Source organism: Emys orbicularis, chromosome 5 (genome assembly GCF_028017835.1).
Source record: "Emys orbicularis isolate rEmyOrb1 chromosome 5, rEmyOrb1.hap1, whole genome shotgun sequence".
Taxonomy (NCBI): Eukaryota; Metazoa; Chordata; order Testudines; family Emydidae; genus Emys; species Emys orbicularis.
Window position 1 is genome coordinate 72,051,778 of NC_088687.1, and position 26,290 is coordinate 72,078,067.

General features: G+C 41.0%; 1 protein-coding gene across 1 annotated transcript in view; it reads right to left on the reverse strand.

Annotated features, from left to right (window-relative positions):
- Positions 1-26,290, reverse strand: part of LOC135878988 (probable ATP-dependent RNA helicase DDX60) — a 73,426-nt gene that overhangs the window by 24,199 nt on the left and 22,937 nt on the right. The window contains exons 11-25 of the mRNA XM_065404765.1: positions 24,678-24,777; positions 22,802-22,917; positions 20,987-21,150; positions 17,988-18,234; positions 13,133-13,299; positions 11,179-11,343; positions 9,671-9,820; positions 9,049-9,168; positions 7,735-7,830; positions 5,983-6,098; positions 4,930-5,072; positions 4,431-4,540; positions 3,940-4,044; positions 3,677-3,805; positions 2,697-2,824 (exon numbers count right to left, since the gene is read on the reverse strand). Of these exons, the coding sequence (XP_065260837.1) occupies positions 2,697-2,824; positions 3,677-3,805; positions 3,940-4,044; positions 4,431-4,540; positions 4,930-5,072; positions 5,983-6,098; positions 7,735-7,830; positions 9,049-9,168; positions 9,671-9,820; positions 11,179-11,343; positions 13,133-13,299; positions 17,988-18,234; positions 20,987-21,150; positions 22,802-22,917; positions 24,678-24,777 (2,056 nt within the window). The remainder of the gene's footprint in view (positions 1-2,696; positions 2,825-3,676; positions 3,806-3,939; positions 4,045-4,430; positions 4,541-4,929; positions 5,073-5,982; positions 6,099-7,734; positions 7,831-9,048; positions 9,169-9,670; positions 9,821-11,178; positions 11,344-13,132; positions 13,300-17,987; positions 18,235-20,986; positions 21,151-22,801; positions 22,918-24,677; positions 24,778-26,290) is intronic.

A 26,290-nucleotide genomic window follows, 5' to 3' on the forward strand; every position in this document is an offset into this window, starting at 1 on the left:
CTCTTCCTGTTCCTCCCTCTATATAATTAGACTTTCCCTCATTAGTCATCATATTTGTTGGAATTTCCTTCCATAACTGATATTTCTCACAGCTGAGCTGGGGCATGACTAGTTTGTCTGCAGACAGGGAGGATTCTCAGCCCTTTCCTTCCAATGTTTTGTGGGGGGTTTGTAGACCCCCATCACAGAAGCCATGTGTCCAGACAGCAATGCCAAGGTATGACCCCAAACTGAAAGCACTGATACTAGTAGTGATGGAGCTGAAAGCTGCTGCTCCAGGAATGCACACAAGGACACTGGATCTCTATGGCTGAGCCTTTAGATTCAAGGACCTCTTCATTATTATATTATATTATTATTATTATTAATTTATTCTTTTTCCTGTGCTTCAGAACTGATAAGGCAGATGCATATTTGATTCACATTATCTGAGGCAACAGATCAGAAAACCAACAAGGTATTGAAGCCAAAGTCAAGGCTTTGTGAATGAAAGTCAAGACCATTCCTGTTTTAAGAGAACTTTTGCCATCTGTCTTATTCATCCTGACTGTGAAGAGTGAACAATGCCATGGTCAAAGTGTTCAGATAGGGTGATGAGTATAGTTTAATAACGATGTGAGAGAAAAGGAACAGGCTGGGCACTTTTTGTCAGTGCCCTTTTTCCCCACACCAACATACACCTTATCCAAGAGAGAGATCCTGTGAGGATGTGAGCTGAATTTACAATCTGACTTGTCATTAGCCATCTTGACTCAAAATGAGTGCTTAGGAAGACAGCAGAAGCAACAACATATCTTCTCCTTTTAATATTTTGAAATAGCTAAACCAAAATCCAAATAGAGAAGAGTTGGAGCTTGAAAAGGATAATGGTAGAAATCTAGTTAAAACCACTAAGTTTAGAGATTTGGTTGCAGGTACAAAAAAAAAAAATCCCCAAGAACTGGATATATGCAGGAACTCACACATCTATAAAGCTTCTAAGTACAATATTGCATAGGCTATGAGGTTTACTGACCCATTTAGACTAACTACTTTTTAACATAACATAGTGTCTCAGGCCATCTAAGAAAGGGAATCTGTGGAAATAGTTTCATGAATGTAAACAATATTTTAATTAAAAAATACATTTAATAAATAACAATGACCTTTTCTTCAAATTATCAGTTTTGAGAATTTACAGTGGAAGGTGTACTGGATCTTCATATTAGCCAAGGAGAGCTGCTTTTTGTTTTTTGTTTGTTTTTATTTTAATTTTACAAACAACTGACAGCCCACAACTCTGTACTTATTGTTAGCTGCAACAAGCATTCAGAGCTCTTCCTTACACTGTAAAAAGTGACCCTTTAAACACTCCAGCCACACCCAACAACTTGTCATAAGAACAGAAGCTTCTCCACACAGTTAGGTACAATATCATGCTATTCACTTACACATGTGATGGACTTGTGGCAAAAGGGTTAAAGAGTGATTATTTTTAAAGTCTAAAATATTTCAGATTTAATGGGAGAACTATTCTATGCCAGTTACATGTTTCATAATATTGCTATACCTTGGTAAATTCCTTAGATTCATGACATTTTCTTTGATTATCATAGAAATGTAGGTCTGGAAGGGACCTCAATATGTCACCTAGTCTAGTCACCTGCACTGAGGCAGGAATATGTATTATCTAGACCAGGGGTGGGCAAACGTTTTGGCCCGAGGGCCACATCGGGGTTGCGCAACTGTATGGAGGGCCGGGTAGGGAAGGCTGTGCCTCCCCAAACAGCCTGGCCCCCACCCCCTATCCGCCCCCTCCCACTTCCCACCTTCTGACTGCCCCTCTCAGAACCCCCAACCCATCCAACCCCCCTGCTCCTTGTCCCCTGACCGCCCCCTCCCGGGACCCCTGCACCCTATCCAACCCCCCTTCTCCCTGTCCCCTGTCTGCCCCAACCCCTATCCACACCCCCGCCCCTTGACAGCCCCCCCAGGACTCCCATCCCCTATCCAACCGCCCTCTGCTCCTTGTCCCCTAACCACCCCCTCCCGGGACTCCCCGCCCCAACTCCCCCCGGGATCCCACCCCCTTATCCAACCCCCCCTGCTCCCTGTCCCCCGACTGCCCTCCCAACCCCTATCTACATCCCCGCCCCCTGACAGGCCCCCCGAGACTCCCACTCCCAACCCTCCCTGTTCCCCATCCCCTGATCGCACCCCCCCCGAATCTCCGCCCCATCCAACCACCCCCTCCTCCCTGACTGCCCCCCAGGACCTCCCGCTCCCTTACCAGCAGCAGGAGCTCGCAGCCGCAACACCCGGCCAGAGCCAGCTGTGCTCCCCATGCTGCCCAGCTGGAGCAGCGGTCCAGAGCGTGGCGGCATGACAGTGGGGGAGGGGCTGGGGACTAGGCTCCCAGGCCGGGAGCTCAGGGGCCGGGCAGGATGGTCCCGCGGGCCGTAGTTTGCCCACATCTGATCTAGACCATCCCTGACAGGTGTTTGTCTAACCTGTTCTTAAAAACCTCCAACCTCCAGAGATCCCACAACCTCCCTAGGTAATTTGTTCAAGTGCTTAACTACCTTGACAGTTAGGAAGTTTTTCCTAACGTCTAACCTAAATCTCCCTTCCTGCAATTTAAGCCCATGTGCAATATTATGTGCAATATTTCTCTACTATATAAATTGTAACTTTTTTATTGCATTTGTGTGACTTACAGAAAAAACAATGCAGGCAGTTTATCCATCTGTCTTAGTTTTTCAACAAAACATGGGAAATTGTCCTTCATGTCTTTTTCTGAACAATAGGGAGGTTGGGGTTTGAGTAACTTCAGCACCCTGTTAGCCTAGAAACAGAGATAATGATTAGATGAAGAGTACGCAAGGTTCATTCTGGAGTACCTTTTTAATAAGGCTGCAGGTTTTTGTTATATAAAATGATTATCAGTTCTAGCCTGACTACAACCTTGACTTTGGTAAGTAACAGGATTACACTGCATCTCAAGATGTTGTAGGTGGGATAACAGACTGCTTAGCACAAAATTTCTGTTTGTTAAAAGAACAGGTTTTGAAATTTTTAAATATTTTTAAAAGAGAACCAGAAGGCAGGAGGAAGATAAGCAATTATGCAAATTAATAATCAAAAGCACCTTAGAAACCACAGATACAAGTTCAATTTGTACTAATCTTTTATTGTACAGACCTAGTCAACAAAGTAATTAGAGCAATACTCATTAAAATGGACAACGTTATAACTAACTCTCAAATCTACCAAGTACTACACAGAGACTGTGGTGTTCTACTCTACTATGTTATATATTTTCCTGAGTTTTTGCCAATAAGTCTCTTGATAACCATGTTTAGTGTTAATGTAAACCCTGAGATTTTTCTAAAGCCTAGAAGACCATCAAGATCATCATTCATCAATATATCTGCAAAGTCTAGTCCATAACTTGTCAGACACTCAGATTAAGGTCAAGTCGTCAAGTTCAGGAAAACCTAAGTAATATGGTATTTGGAGATCAAAAACCTAAAAAGTTCCAAAAATATTCATAATTTTTACAACGCTTGAACTAAAATCTGCTTTTAAAAATGACATGCATTAACTCTAACTGAAGGAATTATAATTGCTTTGTATTAAATCTAGCTTTCTAGTCATACCTGAGAAGACTGTCACATAACTTGATCATTGTAGTTACCTTCATTCTGTTGTCATGTACAATCCAATTTTTTAGCTCTTCCTTCAATTCTTCTTCATATTTTCTTGCATCTGCTTTTGTGATTACTATTTTATTTTTAAAATGTGTAAACTTCTCAGGATCTAGCTCCTTAAAAACAGGTAACAGAAAAACTATGTTGTTACAAAATATGTTCAGACAATGTCGTCTGGCAAACATGCAACAGCCTCTTACAAACAACTGCTCAGACTAGTTGTGAAAATATATAAGTGATGAGTGCTTACGTCAGCTCTTGGCCAGTTTTCCCAGACTTGTACCATGGAGTCATACAGTAAAATACTTTCTCGCGGAGAAAAAGCCATGTCTGAAGGGAAGCCATATTTATCTATCTGTAATACCAGAAAAAGGAAAGCAGAGAGGATTTATGGTTTGTGTGTGTGTGTGTATGTAGGGGAGGGTCCCTCTTCATCTTCTCTTCAGTGGACAACTGTTTCCCATCTTGTTCTACATTGCCCTTTCTTAGGTTCTTGTGTTGCAGTAGCCATTCTTGAGAGATAGAAAGACAGCATAGAATTTGTCTTTGAACATGAATGCTGCAAAAATGACACAACATGATTCCTTCTACAGGAGCTCAATCCCTGTTTCTGCATCACCCCTGCCTTTTTTTAACCTGGGCAGGGAAATTGGTTTCCTTGCAAGATGTCATGAAAGTATGTTTTCTTAATTTTATGGTTCATTTCAAAAATTGTTTTGTTTATTATACCATTAAACTTACATGGTCCACAGTTAGGGCAGCACATGGGTGATAGTGATGAATTTTGAAGTCATTGTCCTCTAGGGAACACACATATTTTTCCAAATCATTGTATCTCTCTCCATAAAGCACTGTAAACAGAATAATACGTTTCTAAATCTAAAGCAAGTTACCTGATAATAGTTTAAAACTAAAACCAAAAGGCCACCATTTTCAAACTTGAGTACCTAAACTTACGCATCTAAGCAAATGGTCTTATTGTCAAAGAAAATGGATGTTTCACATTAGGAAAAAAAAAAATAAAGCATTATATTTACTCAGTAAGATGTTTTGGGTTACTGATAGTTGCAGAGAGAACCTTCAGTTATCATTGAAGTCAGTGGTAGTTGTGGGTACTCAGAGCCTTTGAAAAATCTCATTTTATTAGACACTCACATTTGCTGATTTTCACCATATGCTTTTTAAAAATCAGATATAAAGGACTAATCTGGTTTTTTAAATGTTGCATTCTGATACATACCCAATTTAACTTTATATGATTTATTTACTGTCTTGATATTCTTTTGTTTTTTAGTTCCTTTCTTGGTAGTTGTAGAAGATCTAAGGCTTTCTTCTCTTACACTTTCAACATGTTGCCAGTACCTCTTTACTGACTGTAGCCACCTAAACAAAAAATAATGCATTTGCTGGAAAAGTAGTGCAATGTAACATACCTGCATAAACAATTCCTTTTTTGATATTCTAATAAACCAACCATTGTAAACTCTTCAAACTAGCAAAAGCAAACTGCAGACTTCTCTGATACTCTGGAAATACTATGAAAAAATCCCTTTTAGTAGAATAATACCAAGAATAAGAGAACAAAAGACATTGTGTCATTATGGAATAAATTCTTCCCTTTTAAATTCCTCAGATGTGAGGAAAGCCTTGAATGTAGTAGAACTGATGCAATTTCACTCTGTTGGGTAGCAGGCAGTGGGAAGCCTGCAGCTAGGGTCTTAACACCTAATATAGGCTAGGACCCCAGCTCTGTAGGGCCGCCCTATGCCCTGGCAGATGGGGTGTTGGCCAGATGAGTGGGGGAAGAGGAGGAGCTGGAGATCCGCAAACATACAGATCCTCTAACTAAATGCCCCTAGAGCAACTAAGGTTATAATAGCAGCTACAGAGTAGCTCTCGAGCTTCTACACGGTCTGCGATGTGGATTGTCTCCCTTGACCCAGATGGACCTCTTGGTTTATGCATTAGGTTCAAGGATTGACCCTTATATAAATGCAAGTCACCTAAATCATCCCCTCCCATGACACAACCCACAGAATGTGGAAAGTTATTCCAGAAACTATATCCAGTGAACGGTGCTGAATTCCCTTCTTATTGTCTCCTGGTGAAAAACTCTGTGGGACTGCGGAGGGGGCAGGATATGCAGCCCAAGATCATGTAAATTGCTTGATAACAAGGTAGGGCCCTAAAGATGTGTGTTCAAAATACACAGAGATTAAAAAAAAGTAAAGCCATTCAAATCAAATAAGGCAACTCATTTTGCACTTTCAAGAAAATAAAGCATTATATTTACTCAGTAAGATGTTTTGGGTTACTAATAGTTGCAGAGAGAGCCAAAAATGGACATCGAATCATAACTAGAAGGTGTTCCCAAACTTCTGCTCCAATTTCACCACCAAGACAATGGACCTGTTATTAGACATAATATTCACTTTTAAAAATGGATGTTTCACATTAGAAAAAAAACCCTAAATTTTTTACTTTCTATACTGTACAGTAGATTTACAATATTTTCCCCACTGTCCTGCCAATTTTCCAAGTCCTAACAAAGTAAATTAGACTCTTCCAGCACACAGCTGGGGAAATAGCATCACATTGCACTTCCATAAAGTTCTCCGGGATAAATATTTACTATTTAGAGACAGGGTGTGATGCTGGCAAACCAGGTCAGATCGGGGCCATAGGCCAATTTGCTTGTGTATTGGTATAGATCAAAGTGAGTAATATACGTGTGTATTCAAATGTTTAAACTTCATGAAAACTAATGTAATGTTACTTGTATTGTTTTCACTTATCTGTTCCTGTTATAATATAATGGCAAACATTTACATGGTGTATACCCTGTGATTAAATAACCCATCAAAGAAATCTTGTGAAATGCTAATGAAGGATTTAAGGAATTTGCTAATTCCAAAGCAAATGGCCATTGTGGTGATGACCTGAGGTCAGAGACTCAAAGTGGATTCCTCACTCATCTTTATCAAAGGAAAAGCCCATGTGGGTAGAGACACCGTCAGCTTGCTTTCTGTGTGTGAAGATATTATAAATATGGATTCAAAGAAAGATCCTTTACTCTGGACTGTTTGGATTCTAACAGGGCAGAATAACTGAATGAGAAGTCAGAGATCCCCAGAGTTATTCTGGGTAGCCCTGAGAGGCTTTTGGGAAACTGGCAGATTACTGCATCTCTGCTACAATTTGCACTGACAAACTATGACGCACCTGCTAATATATTTTCTCAGCTTTAAGCTCTCAATACCTCTCATTTCCTTTTCTTAGCTAATAAACCTATAGTTAGTTTGCTATGGAATTGGCTGCCAGAATTGTCTTTGGTGTCAGACCTGGAGTACCAATTGATTTGGGGTAAGTGGCTGGTCTACTGGGACTGGGAGAAACCTGATGCAGTGTGATTTTTGGTTAAAGTGACCATTATCACAAAGCCCAGTTTGTCTGGGTGGCAAGATAGACTGGAGAGTCTATGGGGGACTGTCTGTGACTCCATGGTAAGACTGGTATAGTGATCCAGGAATTCACATTTATTAGTGGTTTGGTGAAATCTGATTATAGAACATACCACCAGTTTTGGGTGTCTGCCCTTGTTTTCTGACAGTCTGCCCTGATGTAGGCACTCACAGTTGTGAGCCACTCCAGACAGCATGAAACAGTGTGCTCCTGATTCCCCTATGAGCAGAACCCTAGTCCATGTGAAAGAAGATAGCTCAATATTGCACTTAAAAACATCCCCCATAATTGAATCACAAATGGCATTTGCTTTAGACGTGGAGAGAAACAAATTCCAGTGCTTCAGACCAGCTGAGAATTGCCATGAACAGGAGACTTTAAAAAAAATGAGTGAGGGTGATAGTACCAAAAGAAAAAGGTGCACGGACAGCTGACTAAGTGCCATTGGAAGAGGGAGTGGAGCTTGTTTAAAAAAAATAGAATATGTGCATATAAACATGCCAAACTCACTTAGCTCCTGACATTTTAATTAAATGCCCTTTAATAATTCCAATAGAAGCAAAGAAGGACAGTAGAAATCTACCTCATCAAATATAACATATCTGATCCTTTTGGCCCATTGCTGGCGGTGAGGTGACAGCAGCAGGATTTCTAAGCATTGAGGCACCGTCACTAGTACCTGAAAAAATGTTTGCAGCCCATTAGTTTGAAACCTTTTGACAAATGACATTATTATAAGACATAGTTTTTATAATGTAAATAAACATTTTTTATTTTCAGTGAATAACAGCTAGAGGTGGCTGATTCCTCAAAGGTTCAGAATCTGGATATGTCCAAGATAAGCATCCAAAATTCCAGATAATCTAAATATTAGCCGAACTAGCCAAACCATTATAAACCCTATTCACTTTCTTCTTAAGTTCTTCTTCTAATAGATTTCTCACCAAAAAAGAGAATACTCACCCTGCTGCAGGGGTAACTTAACACTTAGGGGCCAAAAAGCTCCAGATTGCAGAGTACACAGTCCCACAGTACAAATCGCCATTCTTGAACACTATATTAATCTTCTCTAATAAGAACCAAAATTCAATTACCCTTTTGTGCCAGGAATGAATTACTATGTTTAGAAAGTAAGCTAACCTGATGATGACACTTAATGCACTTATATTTTAAATGCAAGATGTAGATTTAGTTTAGAAAATAGTTCAAGATCCCAGAGACTGCAGCTAGTAGGAGGAGATCCATAGACAGCCAAAGCAGGGTTGGCTGTAGTGCAGGGAGGAGGTAAAATGGGGCCCAGCTGGTGCCACCTCTTACCCCAGCACCCTCCTAGATCCAGAACTGTGCAGGGGAGACACACACACCCATTTTGGGAAATTAGGGCCCAGGTGCCGCCTTGCCTTCCCCTGGGGGAAAAACTGCAGAGAGGAACCCATCAGAGACTCCAGTTGGTAGGAGCAGCTGCAGAAATAGCACTACTAAATTAAGCTGCTTATCTGCTTTACTCCTTGAGAGAGAGATGAAATTGAGAACATACTTGTTAAAAAAAAGGGCGGGATGGTTTTCAAGATGGTTAACTTCAGTGTATATTATTACCCACTGATCTAGAAAACTGGCAAGTAAGCAAACCAGTTTGTTGTACACACAAAATCTATCATCTCTATTGGAACTTCATGTAAAATGAAGTGAGATTCAAACATCAGGAAAGGTCTGTTCGTGAAGATTTCTACAATATTAGATTTTTCTTCTGTTATATTCTGATGTGTTTGGAAGTTCATAGTTTAAAAAACAGTACCATGATGAACTTTCTGAGATGCAGTCTACCAGAAGTTCAAACTTTGTTATTTAAATAAAGAAATGTATCATATAATAACAAATCTGAAATAACAGAGTATACCTGACAGTTCAGAGCGTCATGGCGGTAATCTCTCGTGAAAACACCACATACTACCATGCCATCAGGCAGTGTTTTGTTAAATCGATTATAAACAGTCGCCCACACTTGGTTAACAAGAGCCTGATTATTAAAGAAAAGCAACACATCAGTAACACGTCAATAAAATTTAGACAGCTAAGAAAATAAAAATATAAATAGATAGGCTATTTCACCATTATATTACTCCAATTTTATACCAGTGTAAATACATTAAAGTCAATCCTGAATGCAAATTACAGTGAATATTTATTACCAAGTTTTATAATAGACGCAGACACAGCATGTGCTATAAAACTGCTAACATCATACTAAAAATAGTGTCAGGTGTAAGAAGACAAGACAATATCAAATAAGCTAAATTCTTCTGTCCTTACTTAGGCAAAGAGTTACTGATTTCAACATTGAATAGAAGCTTAAGGTTTTAATTCACTTGGGCCAGATCCTCAGGATCCTCAGGAGGTATAAATCACTAACTCCAGCAAAGTCAATGTAGTTGAGGTTTTGAGGATTTGACTGAAATATGTTTTATTTTGCTGTAAATCACTTTTCATTAAACTATGCCTTCTACGCATTTAAGCCATACCTTTGTTGGAGCAACATACACAACCACCCCCTCGTTACTTTCTTTCAGGATTTTCTCCATGCAGTAGTAGGAGGCATATGTTTTCCCTGATGAGGTAGGGGCTACAATCACTGCAGATTCATTATTATCTACAATGTCAAGAAGGTCTCGCTGCAGATAAATAGTGACATGGATTGTATGTCAAGACAATATATTTTTTGTACAGTTCAAGATGTTATGATACAACTAAACCCATTTCAGTTCACCAGCACACAATCATCTTTTCTCTTTACCACTGCATAATTCTATGCTGCCCTGCTATAGAAAAAACATTTCACTCCAGTGCCTTCTTCCCTAAGGCCATGCTTCCACATAGACCTCTGTCTCATCCCAATAGGGGCCTTCTCCTCCTGAACAAACTCCACCTACTCCATACCCAAAGAGTCTTGTGGAGAGAGAACAGAATAGGACTTAGAACTACAGGCAAGGAGCATAAGGTCATGTCTTGCTGGCTCAGTGCTTCTCAGTAGTGGACCTTCTTTGGGTGCATGGAGAGACTAGTGAAAAAGTTGGAGTAGCATGCTCGTTGCTGTTGTGACTTCCCCCTCCAGACAGTGGGATTCTGGAATGTCAGTCTTGCCTCAGGTGGCTTGTGGTCCCAAAAGGAGAGGCTTCTTGGCCTTACTATTGATTCTTATGGGGTATGAAGTTTGCTTGCTCTGCCTTACGGCACCTCTCTCCAAAGCTTTGGAAAATCACATGGAAGGCTGACTTTGGAGCCCTCCAACTCAGTCCAGTTACGTTTGAATTAGGTCACATTAATGAGCATCTACTTGGAAAAAAAATCCTGGTAAGCCAGCAATTTAAAAAATATTATTTATTTTCCATAGCATAGGGACTGTTAGTCTATGACCCCCAAAAACATGAAACATCCAGACAAGGAAGCTGATGTGATCTTATATGGGTCAAATTTTTTAAGACCCTATGTCACCAGTTTATGGAAAATTCAATGTAAAACCCCAATACACATAAATAATAGGTAAAACCCTGTCACAAAAAAAGCAAACAAACAATACAACATTCATTCATCAGCAAATCAAAAATAAACTCAGACTTATGGATACATTTCATCATCTCCACTTTCTCCTCTACTAATCTACAAACAGACAAGGCAATTACAATAAACTTTCCTTTTCTAGAACTGGACTAGAGATCAGACAGCTTATTCTGAAATCTAAATCTGGATTTTAAAAAGTTACTTGAAAGCTAATCAAGAAGAAAACTATTTCAAATATGAAAGTTTATATTTTATAGAAGGTCTGTATATTTATATAAGCTATTGTCCTACCACAACCCTCTCACCCACTGTAGGTGAAAATGGAGGTTCCTGAAAATTAAGTTCCCCAAATCAGCTTTTCAAAGAGGCTGTGAACAGCTGTAGAATTTTTCTGTTATATTTTAATATTGGCTCTTCTAACAACGATTACCTATGAAAACAGTAGGTCAAATTTCACAGTATACGGTATTACCTGCCATGTATCTGGAATAAAATGCTGGATCCTGGGATCTCGATCTGTTCTCTCTTCTCGTAACAGGCAATGACCCATGTACTGTAGCTGAAACCGAGCTGCTCCCATGCCAACAGCATATTTAGAAATCTTTGCCTTATTCTCTTTTCTGTCATCCTCTGGAATCTGTAAACATTTAGAATTTTTGATGCAGCTTGTTTGTTTATATTATCATAATTAATTTTTTTCACTTCGCAGTGAAGTAGCAATATTATATCTAGTTATTTATTTCCAACAATAAAGAAAAGGATTTATTTAAAATATGTTAGGTTTTCTTGTTCCAATTAAGCATCAAATTATTATGGTCTCACAATAGCAAGAAGTTAAGAAATCTGCAGGTGATGGCAGGATCAGGACCTTAAACAGTAGCATTAAGAAGCCTGGAAACTCCTTTGGCCATCGTTTGGTGTTGATGGTAATGAAGAGTTCAGGAGGTGGTAAAAATAGTGCTGAATGCAAGAGGCACGCAGCACCACACAGGATCAGGTCATTACTCAGACAAATGCAATACATGGGATAAGTCTAGGTGTAGCAGTGATGTTCTAGATATTATAACATGGAACCAAGGTTAAATAATTTAAATTATAATAGTTTCTAAATTTTGTTTTAAAGATTTAACGTATTCATTATAAAATGTCCCCCCCCTTCTTACTCCTCGTTTTCTAGCCTTTAGTTTTATTACAGAGGGAGCCTGTAGCAAGTCCTATATTTAGGTGGCCTAACACTTCCCTTTATAAAAGATTCTTGTGACCATTTCTTTGAGAATCTCTAACACCTGCATTGTTTGCAGTAGGCTTTGATATTATTATACAGAGGGTGAGCTATCAAAGAGAAAAAGTGCCTTTTCTTGCCCATTAAATTTCATTAATCTTTTACTGAGATATCTGTTAAAAATCACCATTTCCCTTTTCTCATTTTTGTTCCTCAGGAAAATTTTGTGAGCCTGCCAGAATAATAACTAAACATGAACATTCTAAGGTGGGGCAGCCACTAAAGTATCTGAGTGCTGCTGGAGCAGCTGTTGGAGATGAAGAGAGCCAGGCTGCACTGCTCCTTCCAGACCTAGCATGTAGCTCTCCTACATACCATCTGGTAGGGAATGTAGGGGGAGAGGAAACACCAAACTGAGCTCTCCTCACCTATAGTCCCTAGTCCTAGCCCCTCTTGCAGTCCATCCTCTCTGAAGGTAGGAACTGGGGCAAGAGCTTCTCCCACTCCTGGGTAGAGGAGGGAATGAGAGAGAGAAAGATATCAAGCCGAGCTCCCTCCATGATCACTCCTGGAACCAGCGATCCAACCTCCCTCTAAGATAACTGCCTTCTCCAACTGCCAGCTAATGTTGTTATTCCTGTAGGTTAGGTGATAAAAGTATGCTGCAATGCTGAAAGTTCAGAGTGTGAACTGATGATGCACAATGGTGTGCTTGTTCCAGTTGCACATAATTGAATTTGTTCTTACCTTTTTCTTTAAAAACACACTTAGGAAATAATATTTAAAAAATCAAACTGTGTTAAAACAACGTTATGCAGGTGGCAAAATAGCACTTGAAAGTTAAGAAATTACAGATTTACAGTTGCCTGTGCCATCTTAATTTGGCCCTATTGTTCATATATTGCACAATGCAGCCTCTACATGATCACACATTTTTTTCCCACGGGCCTCTGCCTTACTTAATTGCACAAGATGTACATACAATGGGGCAGAAATAAAATTGCATGGGCAATCATAAATCTCGTATCTCCTACATTTCAAGTGCTTGACTTTGCAAACTAAATAATTTTCTTTTAACATAGTTTTTTTGTATGCAATTGTAGATGTTTTGAAAAATAATAATAATACAAATCGTATGACAAAAACTATAGCAGAGATTAAGTTATATGCATGTAGAATAGTACAGTTGTTATACAGACATTACCTGGGAAGATTCTAAAGTACATGCTAAATTGTCAAATCCAAAGTATCTAAGACATCTGACAATCTTTTGATAATCTGTCTTCTCCATTAAATCTTTATATTTTTCCAGCAAGGAATGGATTCTTCTCATTACTTCAACAGCTGCATTTATATCTTTCAGTCTCTTTCCTTGAAAAACAAAATATTCAGCTATATTGATAATCTCATTAAGTATTTTTTATTTTAAAAATATTTTTTGTTCATTTGAGAAGTGGCAGAACTCTCCACACAAGGGCCAAATGATCCTCACAGCTGCACAGGCTCTGTGCAAAGAGGGAAGGTCTCAGATCTCAGGCTCCAGCTTGAGCCCAAACATCAACACTACAATTTTTAGCCCCGCAGCCTGAGACCTGCAAGCCTGAGTCAGCTGACCCAGGCCAGCCACGGGTGTGCTGCAGCTCTTTTATTGCAGTGTAGTTGTATCCTATGAGACCATGTGCAATGACTCTGATTTTGATGTCAGCTTGGAAAGCCCTGCATCAGCAAGCTCCCAATAACATAAAGCCTCATTGTAGAGATTTTCTGGGATGCAACAGGATGAAAATGACTAGCCAAGAAGCAGTCCTACCAAGGGTTACTGTTGCAGACAATTTATGATTTATTTTAATCCCAGGCTGTGTGATGAGGGACACATCCAAAATAGTTCAGCTCTATGGACCTTCAGGACATGTTGCAAGACCCACCTCTTCACACATTTTTATGCAAATGTATGTGAACTGATGGCTGAGATTTGGGCATTGAGAGCTGGGATCTATGGCTAGAGATCAACTCGGGGAGGAAACTACATTTATTTTTGTTTGTATTACTTGGCTTGTCTAGAGCTCTGGATAGGTACATTTAAATGTTATGTATAAATCAAAATGCACAAAATAATAAATATGCTCAGATGCTTTACACATCGGCCTCCTTTCATGGCCAGTGTATGTAGATGGTGGTTTGGACTTTTTTTTTTTAATCCTTTTCTGTTTACACCTCATTGCCATTTTAGAACATGCGTACTGCTTTAAAAATATATTCTTCTGGTATCCAGTTCTTGCATTAAATGACAGGGGGATATGATACTGCAGTGTATTTGGACGTTAGCATCCACACCATGGGATGCGAGAAAGAGAGCTGGAGAGTGGAGAACAGGGTTCTGAAACATTGGTTTGATGTTACCATAAACACGGGTGTTTTCCATGATGAGCCTCTCAACATTTTGGTATTCTTCCTTTTCTCCTGTCACTTATTACACCAGTGTTGCCAGCTGTCACAAACTGATCATGAAAATCATTGTTTGGGTCCTGGCTGCATGTAGTTTCACAATGGCATGAAAAGTTCCAGCCATCACACCATTTTTAGGAAGCAAGATCAGAGTATTTGATTAGCCTAGTAAATGATATGCTAAACTACATGACCAGAGACTGTGAGTTCTAGTCCCAGCTATTGCACTGAAAATATTTCTGTACTTTTTGCAATCCTTACTATGAACCAAGGCTTTATAAGCTGGGTAGTTATTATCATTTGTGCATGTAGCAGGGTGGTCCCCCGCTCCTGCCTGGGAAGGGTTAAAGCCAGCCTTGCAGAGGGCTGGGGCTGTGGAAGGAAAGACCTGGGCTGATTGGGGGAAGCAGCTGCAGCTGGGCCATGCCCCAGTCAGAGCCCAGCTGGCCCTATAAAGGCTTGAGCCAGGAGCAAGGAGACACTCACTCTCTGCATTTGGAGAGAGAAGGGCCTGGCTGCAGGGAGCTAGAGACAGGGTACCTGAGAGGAGCAGGGCTGGGGAAAGGCAGAGGAGCTGGGGAGCGCCAGCCTGGAAAGCCCCAGGCTGTGGCCCAGCATTGGGCCAACAGGTACTGGAGGCTGCAGAGGGCAGCCCAGGGGTAGGCAAAGGCAGCAGGTCCAAACCCAACCTTGCCTGTGATGAATGGCTGATACTGCAGTCTGCCCCAGGGAGTGGGGCTAGATGGTGACTGGCAGTAGCCTTACACTGAGGTGAGGTGGGGTTAGTGGGTGGGGGTTCCCCTGGGAGGGGAGATCCAGTGTGTGTGGGTACTGCCAGGGGGCAGCACCCAGAGAAAGGGGCACTGGAGTCCTGGGAGGGACATGGGGCCAGTGGCAAGGCGGATCACTGGCCTGCAGAGGGCGCTCCGGAGCTGGGATGAGCTAATTCCCGGAAGAGACCAGCAGGAGGTGCCGCAGGGATGAGTCTGACCCCTTACAGTGCATTAAACAGAAAAAGTAACAGAGATTGCACAAGGGCATTTCAGAGAGAGCTGGAATTAGAACCCAGGTCACTACTATGTCACTACTATATAACAGAGCCAAAGCTCTTCTACTTTGCCACATAGTCTTTTAAAAGTGATATGTCAAATTAGGTGTTTGTCTAACCTCTCCCCCCTTATTAATGCAGTGTGGCTCTCTGTCAGCCTTTAGCAGCTGCCTACATATTTAAATTTACTACTCGGCTATAGGGTGCTAAGACAGTGGTTCTCAAGCTTTAGTACTGGTGACCCCTTTCACATAGCAAGCCTCTGAGTGTGACACCCCCCCGTATAAATTAAAAACACATTTTTATATATTTAACACCATTATAAATGCTGGAGGCAAAGCGGGTTTGGGGTGGAGGCTGACAGCTTGCAATCCCCCCATCTAATAACCTCGTGACCCCTAAGGGGTCCCGACCCCCAGTTTGAGAACCCCTGTGCTAAGTGACATGGTTCTTTAGGTCAAGTAATAGTGGCTCCTGCTTTTTACTGAGGTCCCAGTATCAGTCCCCACAGATGACCTACACAGGAGCAGGGCCAGTGCAACCCATTAGGCGACCTAGGTGGTCGCCTAGGTCGCTAGCATTTGGGGAGTGGCATTTCAGGTCCTTCAGCGGCGACCACGGCGGCCGGATCTTCGGCCGCCCTGGTCGTCATCGGCATTTAGGCGGAGGGAGCTGGGGCAGGGGGGCGCAGGGAGGGCCGCCTGCAGCAAGTAAGGGGAGGGGCGGCACCACACAGGGGAACTCCCTGCCCCAGCTCACCTCTGCTCTGCCTCCTCCCCTGAGCACACCGCCCCGCTCTGCTTCTCTCCCTCCCAGGCTTGCAGCGCCAATCAGCTGTTTGGTGCCGCAAGCCTGGGAGGTGGGAGAAGTGGAGCGGCGACAGCGTGCTCGGGGAGGAGGCGGAGCAGAGGTGAGCTGGGCCGGGGAGCTGCTGTATGGCTCCCTGGGCCGGGGAGAGCTGCCGTGGGGGGGGGGGGGGAGCTGCTGCAGGAGGGGTGCCTCAGGGCAGAGGAGGAGGTGGGGAGCTGCCGCAGGGGGGCACCTTAGGGTGGAGGGGGGGCGGAGAGCTGCCACAGGGCTCGGGGGGGGGGGGCACAAGGTGGAAGTTTCGCTTAGGGCGTGAAACATCCTTGCACCTGGCCTGCACAGGAGTGGTGTTACATGCAGCTTTGCTGCCTGTAATTACTACATCACAATCTGCTCCCAGAACCAAGGAGAGAAACCAAAAATCTAGATGTTCAGTATTCTGTTGTGGTCTTACAAAACTGGTAAGATATGTGTTGAGCCTCCCTGTATGGGCTGGGCAACAGAGAGGATAACTTAATGCTAATTCTCACCAATTGCATCTATACCTGAAATGGAAGAGGTGTGGATGTGTGGGATCAAACTCTGTTGATGACAGTGAAAAACAATATACATGCTTGTATAAAAGTTAGTGTAAGGACCTAGTGTACTTGTCAGAATGATTTTATATTGCAAAACGTATTTAGAAGTGAATGTGGAAGTTGTGTTCATATTTGTTTTGCAGTTTGATCTGTGTTCTTTCTTAAGGAATTTAAAGGATTTCTTAGTTTGATCATGTAATTTGCATGTACTGTAGTTGTATATGATTAGTTTGATTCGTTTTTTATTTGTGTAATTCATCAATAATTAGGACTGGTAGGTTCTTTATTATAGTATAAATTTACTTTGCTAGAGAGTGCCAAAATGTCTCTTTTTATATGAATTACCTTAAAACAGAAAACTAATGGCAAAACCAAAGACTTTGTGGCTGATTTTCCTTTTGATTCTCAGACTCTGGCATAAAATATTCCAATATATATGCCATGAAATATTCCACTTTATAACACAGACCCTGGATATACAGATTACTGTGAAAGTCAGCCTTGCTCTACTTTGCATACAAACAACAAGGAGTCCGGTGGCACCTTAAAGACTAACAGATTTATTTGGGCGTAAGCTTTTGTGGGTAAAAAACCTCACTTCTTCAGCTGCATCCCACGAAAGCTTATGCCCAAATAAATCTGTTAGTCTTTAAGGTGCCACCGGACTCCTTGTTGTTTTTGTGGATACAGATTAACACGGCTACCCCCTGATTCTCTACTTTGCATAGAATTCCACAGACCTGATATGGTACACAACACCTAAAAAATGGTACAATTCCTTTGTGTCATTATCCAACTGGAAGCAGCAGCCAATTAGTGATCCTTTGCCCTGTGTTACAAAACTGATTTAACAAAATCTGGAATACCCTGATTATGGAAAACTATTACAGTACACAAAAGAAACCAAAATGATGAGCTAAAATACCAATGGCAGGTACATACTCCCTTCTCCATAGCCAGACAAATCCCCTGAAGGATACTCCAGTTGCACATATTTCTTGTGCTGGAGGCATGTGGGTGACAGGCAGGGTCCTTTGCACGCCCCTCCCCTGAACACTTATACCAGCTAGCCATGGCACTACAACAGGTAAAGTTTATTAGGATTTTCTTCTGTAATCTTGCTACAGTTAAATGATGACTGCCAACCCCTCCAAAAAAGACCCAAGCATACTTTCACATACCTTGGTCTTTGCATTGTTCTATCCACACTTCAAAGCAAGTATTCAATCCTGCCATTTCTGCAGTACATTTCACAGAATTACTTTGACACTTCTTGAGAAAATCCTCTAGTTTTCTTATTCCCAAGTTAAAATTCTCATGTATTAGCTTTTCAATGGAAAGAGCATCCCATTGTTTCTGTTCTTTTTTTTCCTCTTCAGCTTTCATTCTCTTTTGGTTTTCCTCAATAATTATTTCTGCTTTAGTCTTCTGCCAATAAAATAAATATACTACATACATAAAACTTTACACTTTTGTGAAATTTTAAAGAACAAATGCTAATGTCTTACAAGTAATCTAATGTAACAAAGATTGACGTGTGAGCATCACTAAATAACGCTGCTTAAAAATACTTATTGCTTATTATTCACCTATAAATTGGCTTTTATATAAAACATCTTCAAAATAAATCAGTAGTCAGTGGACTAATGGAAATTCCATGACTTTTTATTCTGGTTACTCAATATATTTTGTGATATTGTCAATAACTTTATCTGATGGGTATTTTCTTCACATTATGTCATAACTATGATTTTTAAAGTTATTTTAACGGTTAATATACATGGATAAATACTAGTATTTCAATTGCCTTGAACACCAAACACACTGCTTGATTCACAGCTGTTTTGTAATTTATGTAGTTATTTATTTATTTGTATTGCAATAGTATCTAGAGGCCCTAATCCTGGGTTTGGAACCATATTTTTCTAGCTAGTATACATAGATATATATAAAAAAAAGATGGCCCCTGCCTTAAAAAATTTGCAATCTAAGAGTGTTTCCATTGAAGGAAAATGAATGTAATGCTAACAGATCAGAATAGTAATATATTACACCCATTTTTCACAGGTGTAGAAAACTGTGCAAGGTGCAAGGCAATAAAATCACACCACAAGTGCCATCTTCCAGCTGTAGACAACAGGATTACTCTTGTGTGTAAAGTACTACTCAACGCAAAGATTGCAGATTCAGGCTCCAAAGTAGCAAGGCAGGGCAAAGAAGAGTAGTCAACATTTTTACTTTGCTGTCTCTGGACTGTATTTGATTACAAACTGTCATTCATTTTTAGATATACATTTACCTGCACGCATCACAATCTGGGTCTTAGTGCACTTTTTGTTACTGCAGAGATTACAAAACTAGACCCTGGTAGTTTCTCTATTGGCTTTGTGGAGCCAGAATTTCACCTGAAGTTATTATTTAAAGATTGGGGGCCAGATTCTCAGTTGGTATAAATGGGCCTAGTTCCACTGAATTCAGTGCAGCTACATCTTAGTAAATATTTGATTGTCTGGAAAGAAAAGACCAGTCTTTGTTCAATGCTGAATATGTTGAATTCTGTCTGCAGGCTGTACAAGTTCTTCATTGTAGATAGGTATGCCCTACAGGCCTACTGACCACTAAATAACATGTACAGAAGAGCACTCCAACACCTCGCCCTATGACACCCTCCCCACCCCTGTGCCTGCCACTCTTTCCAACTCTGCTACTAAATATTTTTAAAAACAATAGTATCTTATTCATTTATTTATTCATTCACATTTTTGCCAGCATCTATCCAGAGCTAGGGTTGCCAACTTTCCATTTGCAACACCCTTGCCCCGCGGCCCCGCCCCTTCTCCGAGGCCCCACCCCCACTCACTCCATCCCCCCTCCCTCCATTGCTTATTCTCCCCCACCCTCGCTCACTCGCTCATTTTCACCAGGCTGGGGCAGAGGTTGCAAGAGGGGGTGAGACCTCCAGGTGGGGTTGCAGGCCCTGGGGTGGGGCTGGAATTGAGGGGTTTGGGGTACAGGGGCAGGGGTAGGGGTGTGAGAGGGGATGAGGGGTATGGGCTCCGGCCAGGCAGCGCTTACCTCAGGTGGTTCCCAGAAGCGGCCAGCATGTCCCGCTCCTAGGGGGCTCTGTGCTCTGCCCCTGCCTTGAAGTGCCACCCCCACAGGTCCCACTGGCCACGGTTCCTGGCCAATGGGAGCTGTGGAGCCGGCACTCGGGGCAGGGGCAACACGCAGAGCCCCTGTGGACATCCCTATGCCTAGGAGCCAGAGGGAGATGCCAGCCTCTTCCCAGGAGCCAGACAGGCACCCTGCCTGTCCTTCTGTGGGCAGCCAACCAGACTTTTAACGGCCCGGTCAGCAGTGCTGGGGCGTTCCATTCGAAAACCAGACAGCTGGCAACCCTATCCAGAGCTCTAGGAGCTTTACAATGTTTAGAATAAACAATATTGTAACAGAATAAAATCTACAACATACTAATACAATTCCAGTAACCCACTCATATCCTTTAGCTGTTCAACCCACCTCTTCCCCAATGTCCACTATCTACTACATTAAAATGTTTGATATCAATATAGCCATCACTTCTTGTCCTGGTTGTGTGATTTCTTGTACAAAAAATACTAATGTTCCCTACTGCGAGCACTACCTGTGAGATAAATGTTAATCTGATTTGATTCTGAGGTCACCAATGGATCTGTCTACCTACAGTTATAAACCTACATAGCCTTTGCAGAGAGCAGCAATATGACAGTGTAAAATAATCTCTTCAATAAAACAAAAATTGGTCTTCCCTTACCAATTATTGCCTTAGTCCCTTATCCTGCAGTGATCTTTACACAAGGAGAGGGGATCTACCCAGACAGAGCTCAATGCAGGATTGGGAAATCAACAGCAAAGCTCATACTGATTGCAGTGGGACCAAGATTGTGCCATTAATAAAATGGAAGGGTGAATGGAGTAATGAGGCAGGAGGGAACTCCTTCAGTAAGAAATGAGATAAAATCTAGATCCCGTAATTACTGAAAAGATGGAAATCCCAAATCAGAACACTTACAATGGCAGAAAAAGAATGGTAGAAATTCCTGTACTAGATGGTTTAAAGCAAAATAAAAAAAATCACTACTGTGCAATACATGCATAAAACAATCATTCTGATCTTATGGAGATACTTCACAGATCTTACATGAATTTTTTTGCTGTTCTTCATGTCAGAATAAGCCTTCTTTGGAGTATCCAATTGGGTTACAATTGTTTTTGAAATGTTGCCTTCCAGTGATGATCCATAAAAGCGTAGAAAAGACTGCAACTTTTGATTGCTTCGAAGGGCCCATGGATCTTTGCACATTGCTTCAGAATACACAAATGATGTTACACACACATGCATGCTTTTCATATCCCTCACCTCCTTGCCTACATACTGCCCTTCCTTTCAATTTTCGCATTGTGAGGCATGAAGGCTTTGTCTTCCCCTGCATTTCAGAGCAGCAGCAGGGCCACAATAAAGGTATGGGCCAAGTAAGAAGTACCAAGGCTCTGTTATAATGTCATGTTCACCAATACAGGCCTAGGATATCATCACTCTAAGTCACAATTTGCTAGCCTGTGGGTTGGGTGATTACGAGGAGTCCTCAGAAGGTTGTGAGTGGACAGACTCCCCCCTCTGAAGGTGCTTCAGGAGAATTCAGGAAGGAAACAGGCCAGTCCCAGGCTCAGGAGAGCTTGGGTGTGAAGCAGCAGCACTCATTGCTCTCTCCTCTCTCCCCAGGGAGCTACAAGTCTGCTGTTGAGTGGAGATCATAGAATCATAGGACTGGAAGGGACCTCAAGAGGTTTTCTTGTTCAGTCCCCTGCACTCATGGGAGGACTAAGTATTATCTAGACCATCCCTAACAGGTGCTTGTCCAACCTACTCTTAAAAATCTCCAGTGACAGAGATTCCACAACCTCCCTGGGCAATTTATTCCAGTGCTTCACTACCCTGACAATTAGCAAGTTTTTCCTAATGTCCAACCTAAACCTCCCTTGCTGCAATTTAAGCCCATTGTTTCTTGTCCTATCCTTAGAGGTTAAGAAGAACAATTTTTCTCCCTCCTCCTTGTAACAGACTTGTATGTACTTGAAAACTGTTATCATGTCCCCTCTCAGTCTTCTCTTCTCCAGACTAAACAAATCCAATTTATTCAATCTATCCTCATAGGTCATGTTTTCTAGACCTTTAATCATTTTTGTTGCTCTTCTCTGGACTTCCTTCAATTTGTCCACATCTTTCCTGAAATGTGGCGCCCAGAACTGGACACAATACTCCAGTGAGACCTCCTCTCTAGCACACCCATGCAAGGGCAGGCATAATTTAGCCTTAAATTTTGATAAGCTCAGAATAATTATTCAGCATAACAGAAACAAAAAAAGGAAGAAAAAGTGATATTATTAACATACTGTGGAATTGTACTACAGAACAGTGAATCAAAGCCTGCCCTACACAATGATGACCTTTTGTGAAAAAAAATAATAAATCTTGTCCATCGACTATTGATTGCTTAGTATATGAAAAGGAAAACTGTTTAGCTGTTGCTTTATTTCTAATATGTACAGTTTTGTGAAATGGCTACTTTTCACTTTTGTGAGTGTTCATTAACTATGGCATTGATCCTGCAAACAATTACAGACATGTTTAACTTTAGGCATGTGAGTAGTCTTACTAAAATAATCTCAGCAATTCCCATTATTTCTAAATGGAGAAAACATTATTCCAGACCCAAGTTGCTTTTTTATATTAATTATCGCTATTTGTATTACAATAGCACCTGTGTGCCCCAATCAGGGACTGGAACCCCATTGGGCTAGGTACTACACACACCGAAAAGACTATCTCTACCCCAATACACATTGTTTCATTAAATTAGTGCAACTTTTAAATCATTTTCTGAACCTATAAAACTACCCACACTGACAATACTTTAGCTTTTTCTGAATAGGGTTCATCTGAATAGGGTCTTACCTTGAGAACTGGACTTTGTTCTGTCATAATCATCACTGAGAAGCTTTCCTGAATGCCAGTGTCGAATTTCATCAAATTCTTTTTGTTTAATAAGGGAAGTAACAGCAGAGTCATCACTAACAACAAAAGACACAACATTGATAATGTATACTATTTATGATATCATTATTTTCAAAAATAAAGATTTTAAAATACATGTCACATCAGTAGGTTGTTGGCCTGATAGAACCTACATGGAATAATATAAAATTATGAAAATGCCATTGTAAATGTATAAAATATTTAGAGTCTGTAGGTAAAATCCCAGCCCTGGTGAAGTTAAGGAAAAATTCCCAATGACTTCAGTGGGGCCAGGATTTCACTCTGTAGTTCCAATTAAGCAAAGATATATAACCATCTGCTTACTTTAATCAACACCTGAATACTTACTTTAGAAAACATTTGGGGTGATGTCATATCCCTCTTATGTGTGAAATTTATCCCTGTGCCATAGTGCTACACAAATTGTTGCACACCACCTAACTGGCTCTTTCCCATCCCAGGTGGTCTCAGGGTCTGTCTATATTTAGAAAATGTTCCCCTTGTTGCTAACTCTGGTTTAAAAGAACTGATTTTTGTAGCAATGGGAGTCCAAGTATAGACATGATTTTGGCAGCTGACATAAAAAATAAATAAATGGAGATATCCCATCTCCTAGAACTGGAAGGGACCTTGAAAGGTCATCAAGTCCCCCTGCCTTCACTAGCAGGACCAAGTACTGATTTTGCCCCAAATCCCTAAGTGGCCCCCTCAAGGATTGAATTCATAACCCTGGGTTTAGCAGGCCAATGCTCAAACCACTGAGCTATCCCTCCCCCCATGCTCTACAGTACCTTCTTGGGAGCAAGTCTAATTGACAAGCTAAAACTCCCAGTGTGGTTCACACTGGCAACCCTATTTGGCACTCTTTGAACCCAAGTTGAATTCAGCGGGTGTCTTGGATGGTCAGAGAATGGAGGATTGTGGTCCTGTTGTGTGTAACATTTTAATAATGTGGTTCTATTCTATATCAGTTGTTATATTGCACTCATCACTATAATATCTGAGCACCTTCTAGTAGTATGTTAAGTGATGTGACTAACATTTGTCACTTGTGTTTTGTTCCCTCTCTCATATGGTCTCCACCGGGGGAAATTTGTGTGTGCAATGTAGTGATTTGTTTTGGAAAGGTTTGGAGGGACGTTGTTTATTGTTTGGAGAGTTTTGAGGGGGTTAATGTACAGACTGCTATGTGTTTATAGCAGAGAAGGCAGTTCAAAGAAATGTGTCTTATACTTGGAATGGAAGGTGGTGAGGTTTCTGATGGTCCTTAGTTCCTGTGGAAATGCATTCCATAGTTTCAGCTCAGTCCCTGAGAAAGCTCCATCTTCTGCACAGACAAGCTGTACCCTTATCGTAGAAAGTTCCATTATGCCTCAAGAGTAGAATTGTTGATCATGGTCTTCATTCCAGAGATTTGGGGTATTATAAATTGGTGGGTGGGAGGGTGTGTTGTGTGAGAGAGAGACACATACATGAAACCCACATGTACATGTTTATGAGAGAACAGCATCCAAGAACATCCTGTAATATATAGAAACGCCACTACAGGCTACTCTGTTTTTCCAATATGTTTGTTTGTTTGCTTTTACATTTTAATGCATACTGTTTTTACTTCTTAACTTCCTACATTTTTTAATTAATATTTTGAAAATGTTGCCTGGGTTGTTTGATACCAAATTATGAAAACAAAAATAGTCATCACAATGAAAATTCCTAGAACATGACAAAACCACAATACCCAATGATTTAATCTTATATATATTCAGAAAAATAAAAAAAAGTAAAACACACATACCTTTTAAAAAATGGTAGGCTACTTAAAATATCTCCAGCAAATTCATCCACCACCATAGATGTCATGGGTATCAGCCCTAGATTAGGAATATTCTTGGATTCTTTTCAATTTGAAAAAAAAAAAGACAGTTCTTCAAAAGTCTGCTACAGTAACATATTTACAGCAACATCTTAGAATAATGTTCAAATGCAATTTCAGTAAAGCAAAGTCACAACGCCCTTCATTCAAGAGAAAGCAATACTAAAACAAGCCTCTACTGATAGCTCAGATTTAGTGAATAAAATATCCAGGCAGAGTTTTGATTCATATTATTGCTCTGTGAAACTTGCTAACAGAAGGTTCTGTAATTTACAGAACTAATTCCTTCTAGCCAAAGTTTTCAAACCTAAGAATTAGGCTTTTAAATCCATACTTAGGCTCCCAAATAAAAGTGGCCTGGTTTGCAATGGGAGTTATAGATGCTCATCACCTTTGAAAATCAAGCCACTTTGTTCTGCTTAGCATCTTGGGCTACTTTTATGTAGGAGCCTAATTTTAGCCACTCAGGTTTGAAAATTTTGGCCTCTATCATTTACATTCTTGCTTGACTGAGCACAGAGAGAAGCAGCAATCTGTGTCACTTATAAATGATCAGTAACAATTATGAGACTTTATACTAGGAAAGGCAAAAGAAAAACTGAAACTTAACCAGTAGAACAGTTCTCGTAATTTAACCTAATATAGCATTAAAGTAGGCTGTCCTCTCCCCACATGTAGTAATTTATTTATGTTGCTTCTGTCTTATTTCTTGCAACACATGCAATGTAAATAATGTAACTATAGGTTGAATTAATTACCTGTTGTTTTCCAAATTAATTTCTCACCGTTGTTTCTTTCAATTCATATTTATTTTCCTTTCTTGCTAGGTCTTTTAATATTTGCCAAGATTCTTATCCTGACTTGTAGCTGCATCTAATTGTGGTGCTATTATGATTTCCAAAGGTGAAAAAGTGAATGAGAATGTGTGCATTCCTCTCTGACCATTCTTTTCTGTACCCTTGTTATTACCGTTACTTAAAATAATAAATACTATGAACAGGACTATGTCCTTTAGTTATTATTCTGGGTAGAGCATGGCACACAATGTCACACAGACCTCCCTTGTAAATAAAAGGAATACAGCCATCCCACCGGTAGAGGCGGTGGCGGCCAGGAGCCCCCAGGCCCTTTTAAATCGCCCAGGTGGGCCGCAAGTCTCCTAGGCGTGTCTGGGGTGGTGCTGGCGGCGGTGAAGACAGCCAAGTGAGCATGTGGAAACCCTGGCCGTGTCGGAAGAGCACACCCAGCAGCGCAGCCAGCAGCTCGCTGGGCACCAGCAGCGCAGCCGGCAACAGCTCACTGGGCACCAGTCAGTGCAGGCACAGCACTGCGCGAAAACTTCAGTCATCCCTTTCCAGGGGAACCATTGACTGTTCTGCCCTGGGGGCCAAAATTACTGTCAGCAGGCCTGAATGTGAGTGAGCTATCCCAAGGAAAAAACAGTGAAGATAAAGCGCATTAGTTTTATAGCAAGGTAAACTATAATAAAATCATGGAAATGGGCTGGGAAGAATCTCAAGAGATCAGGTGAGGTC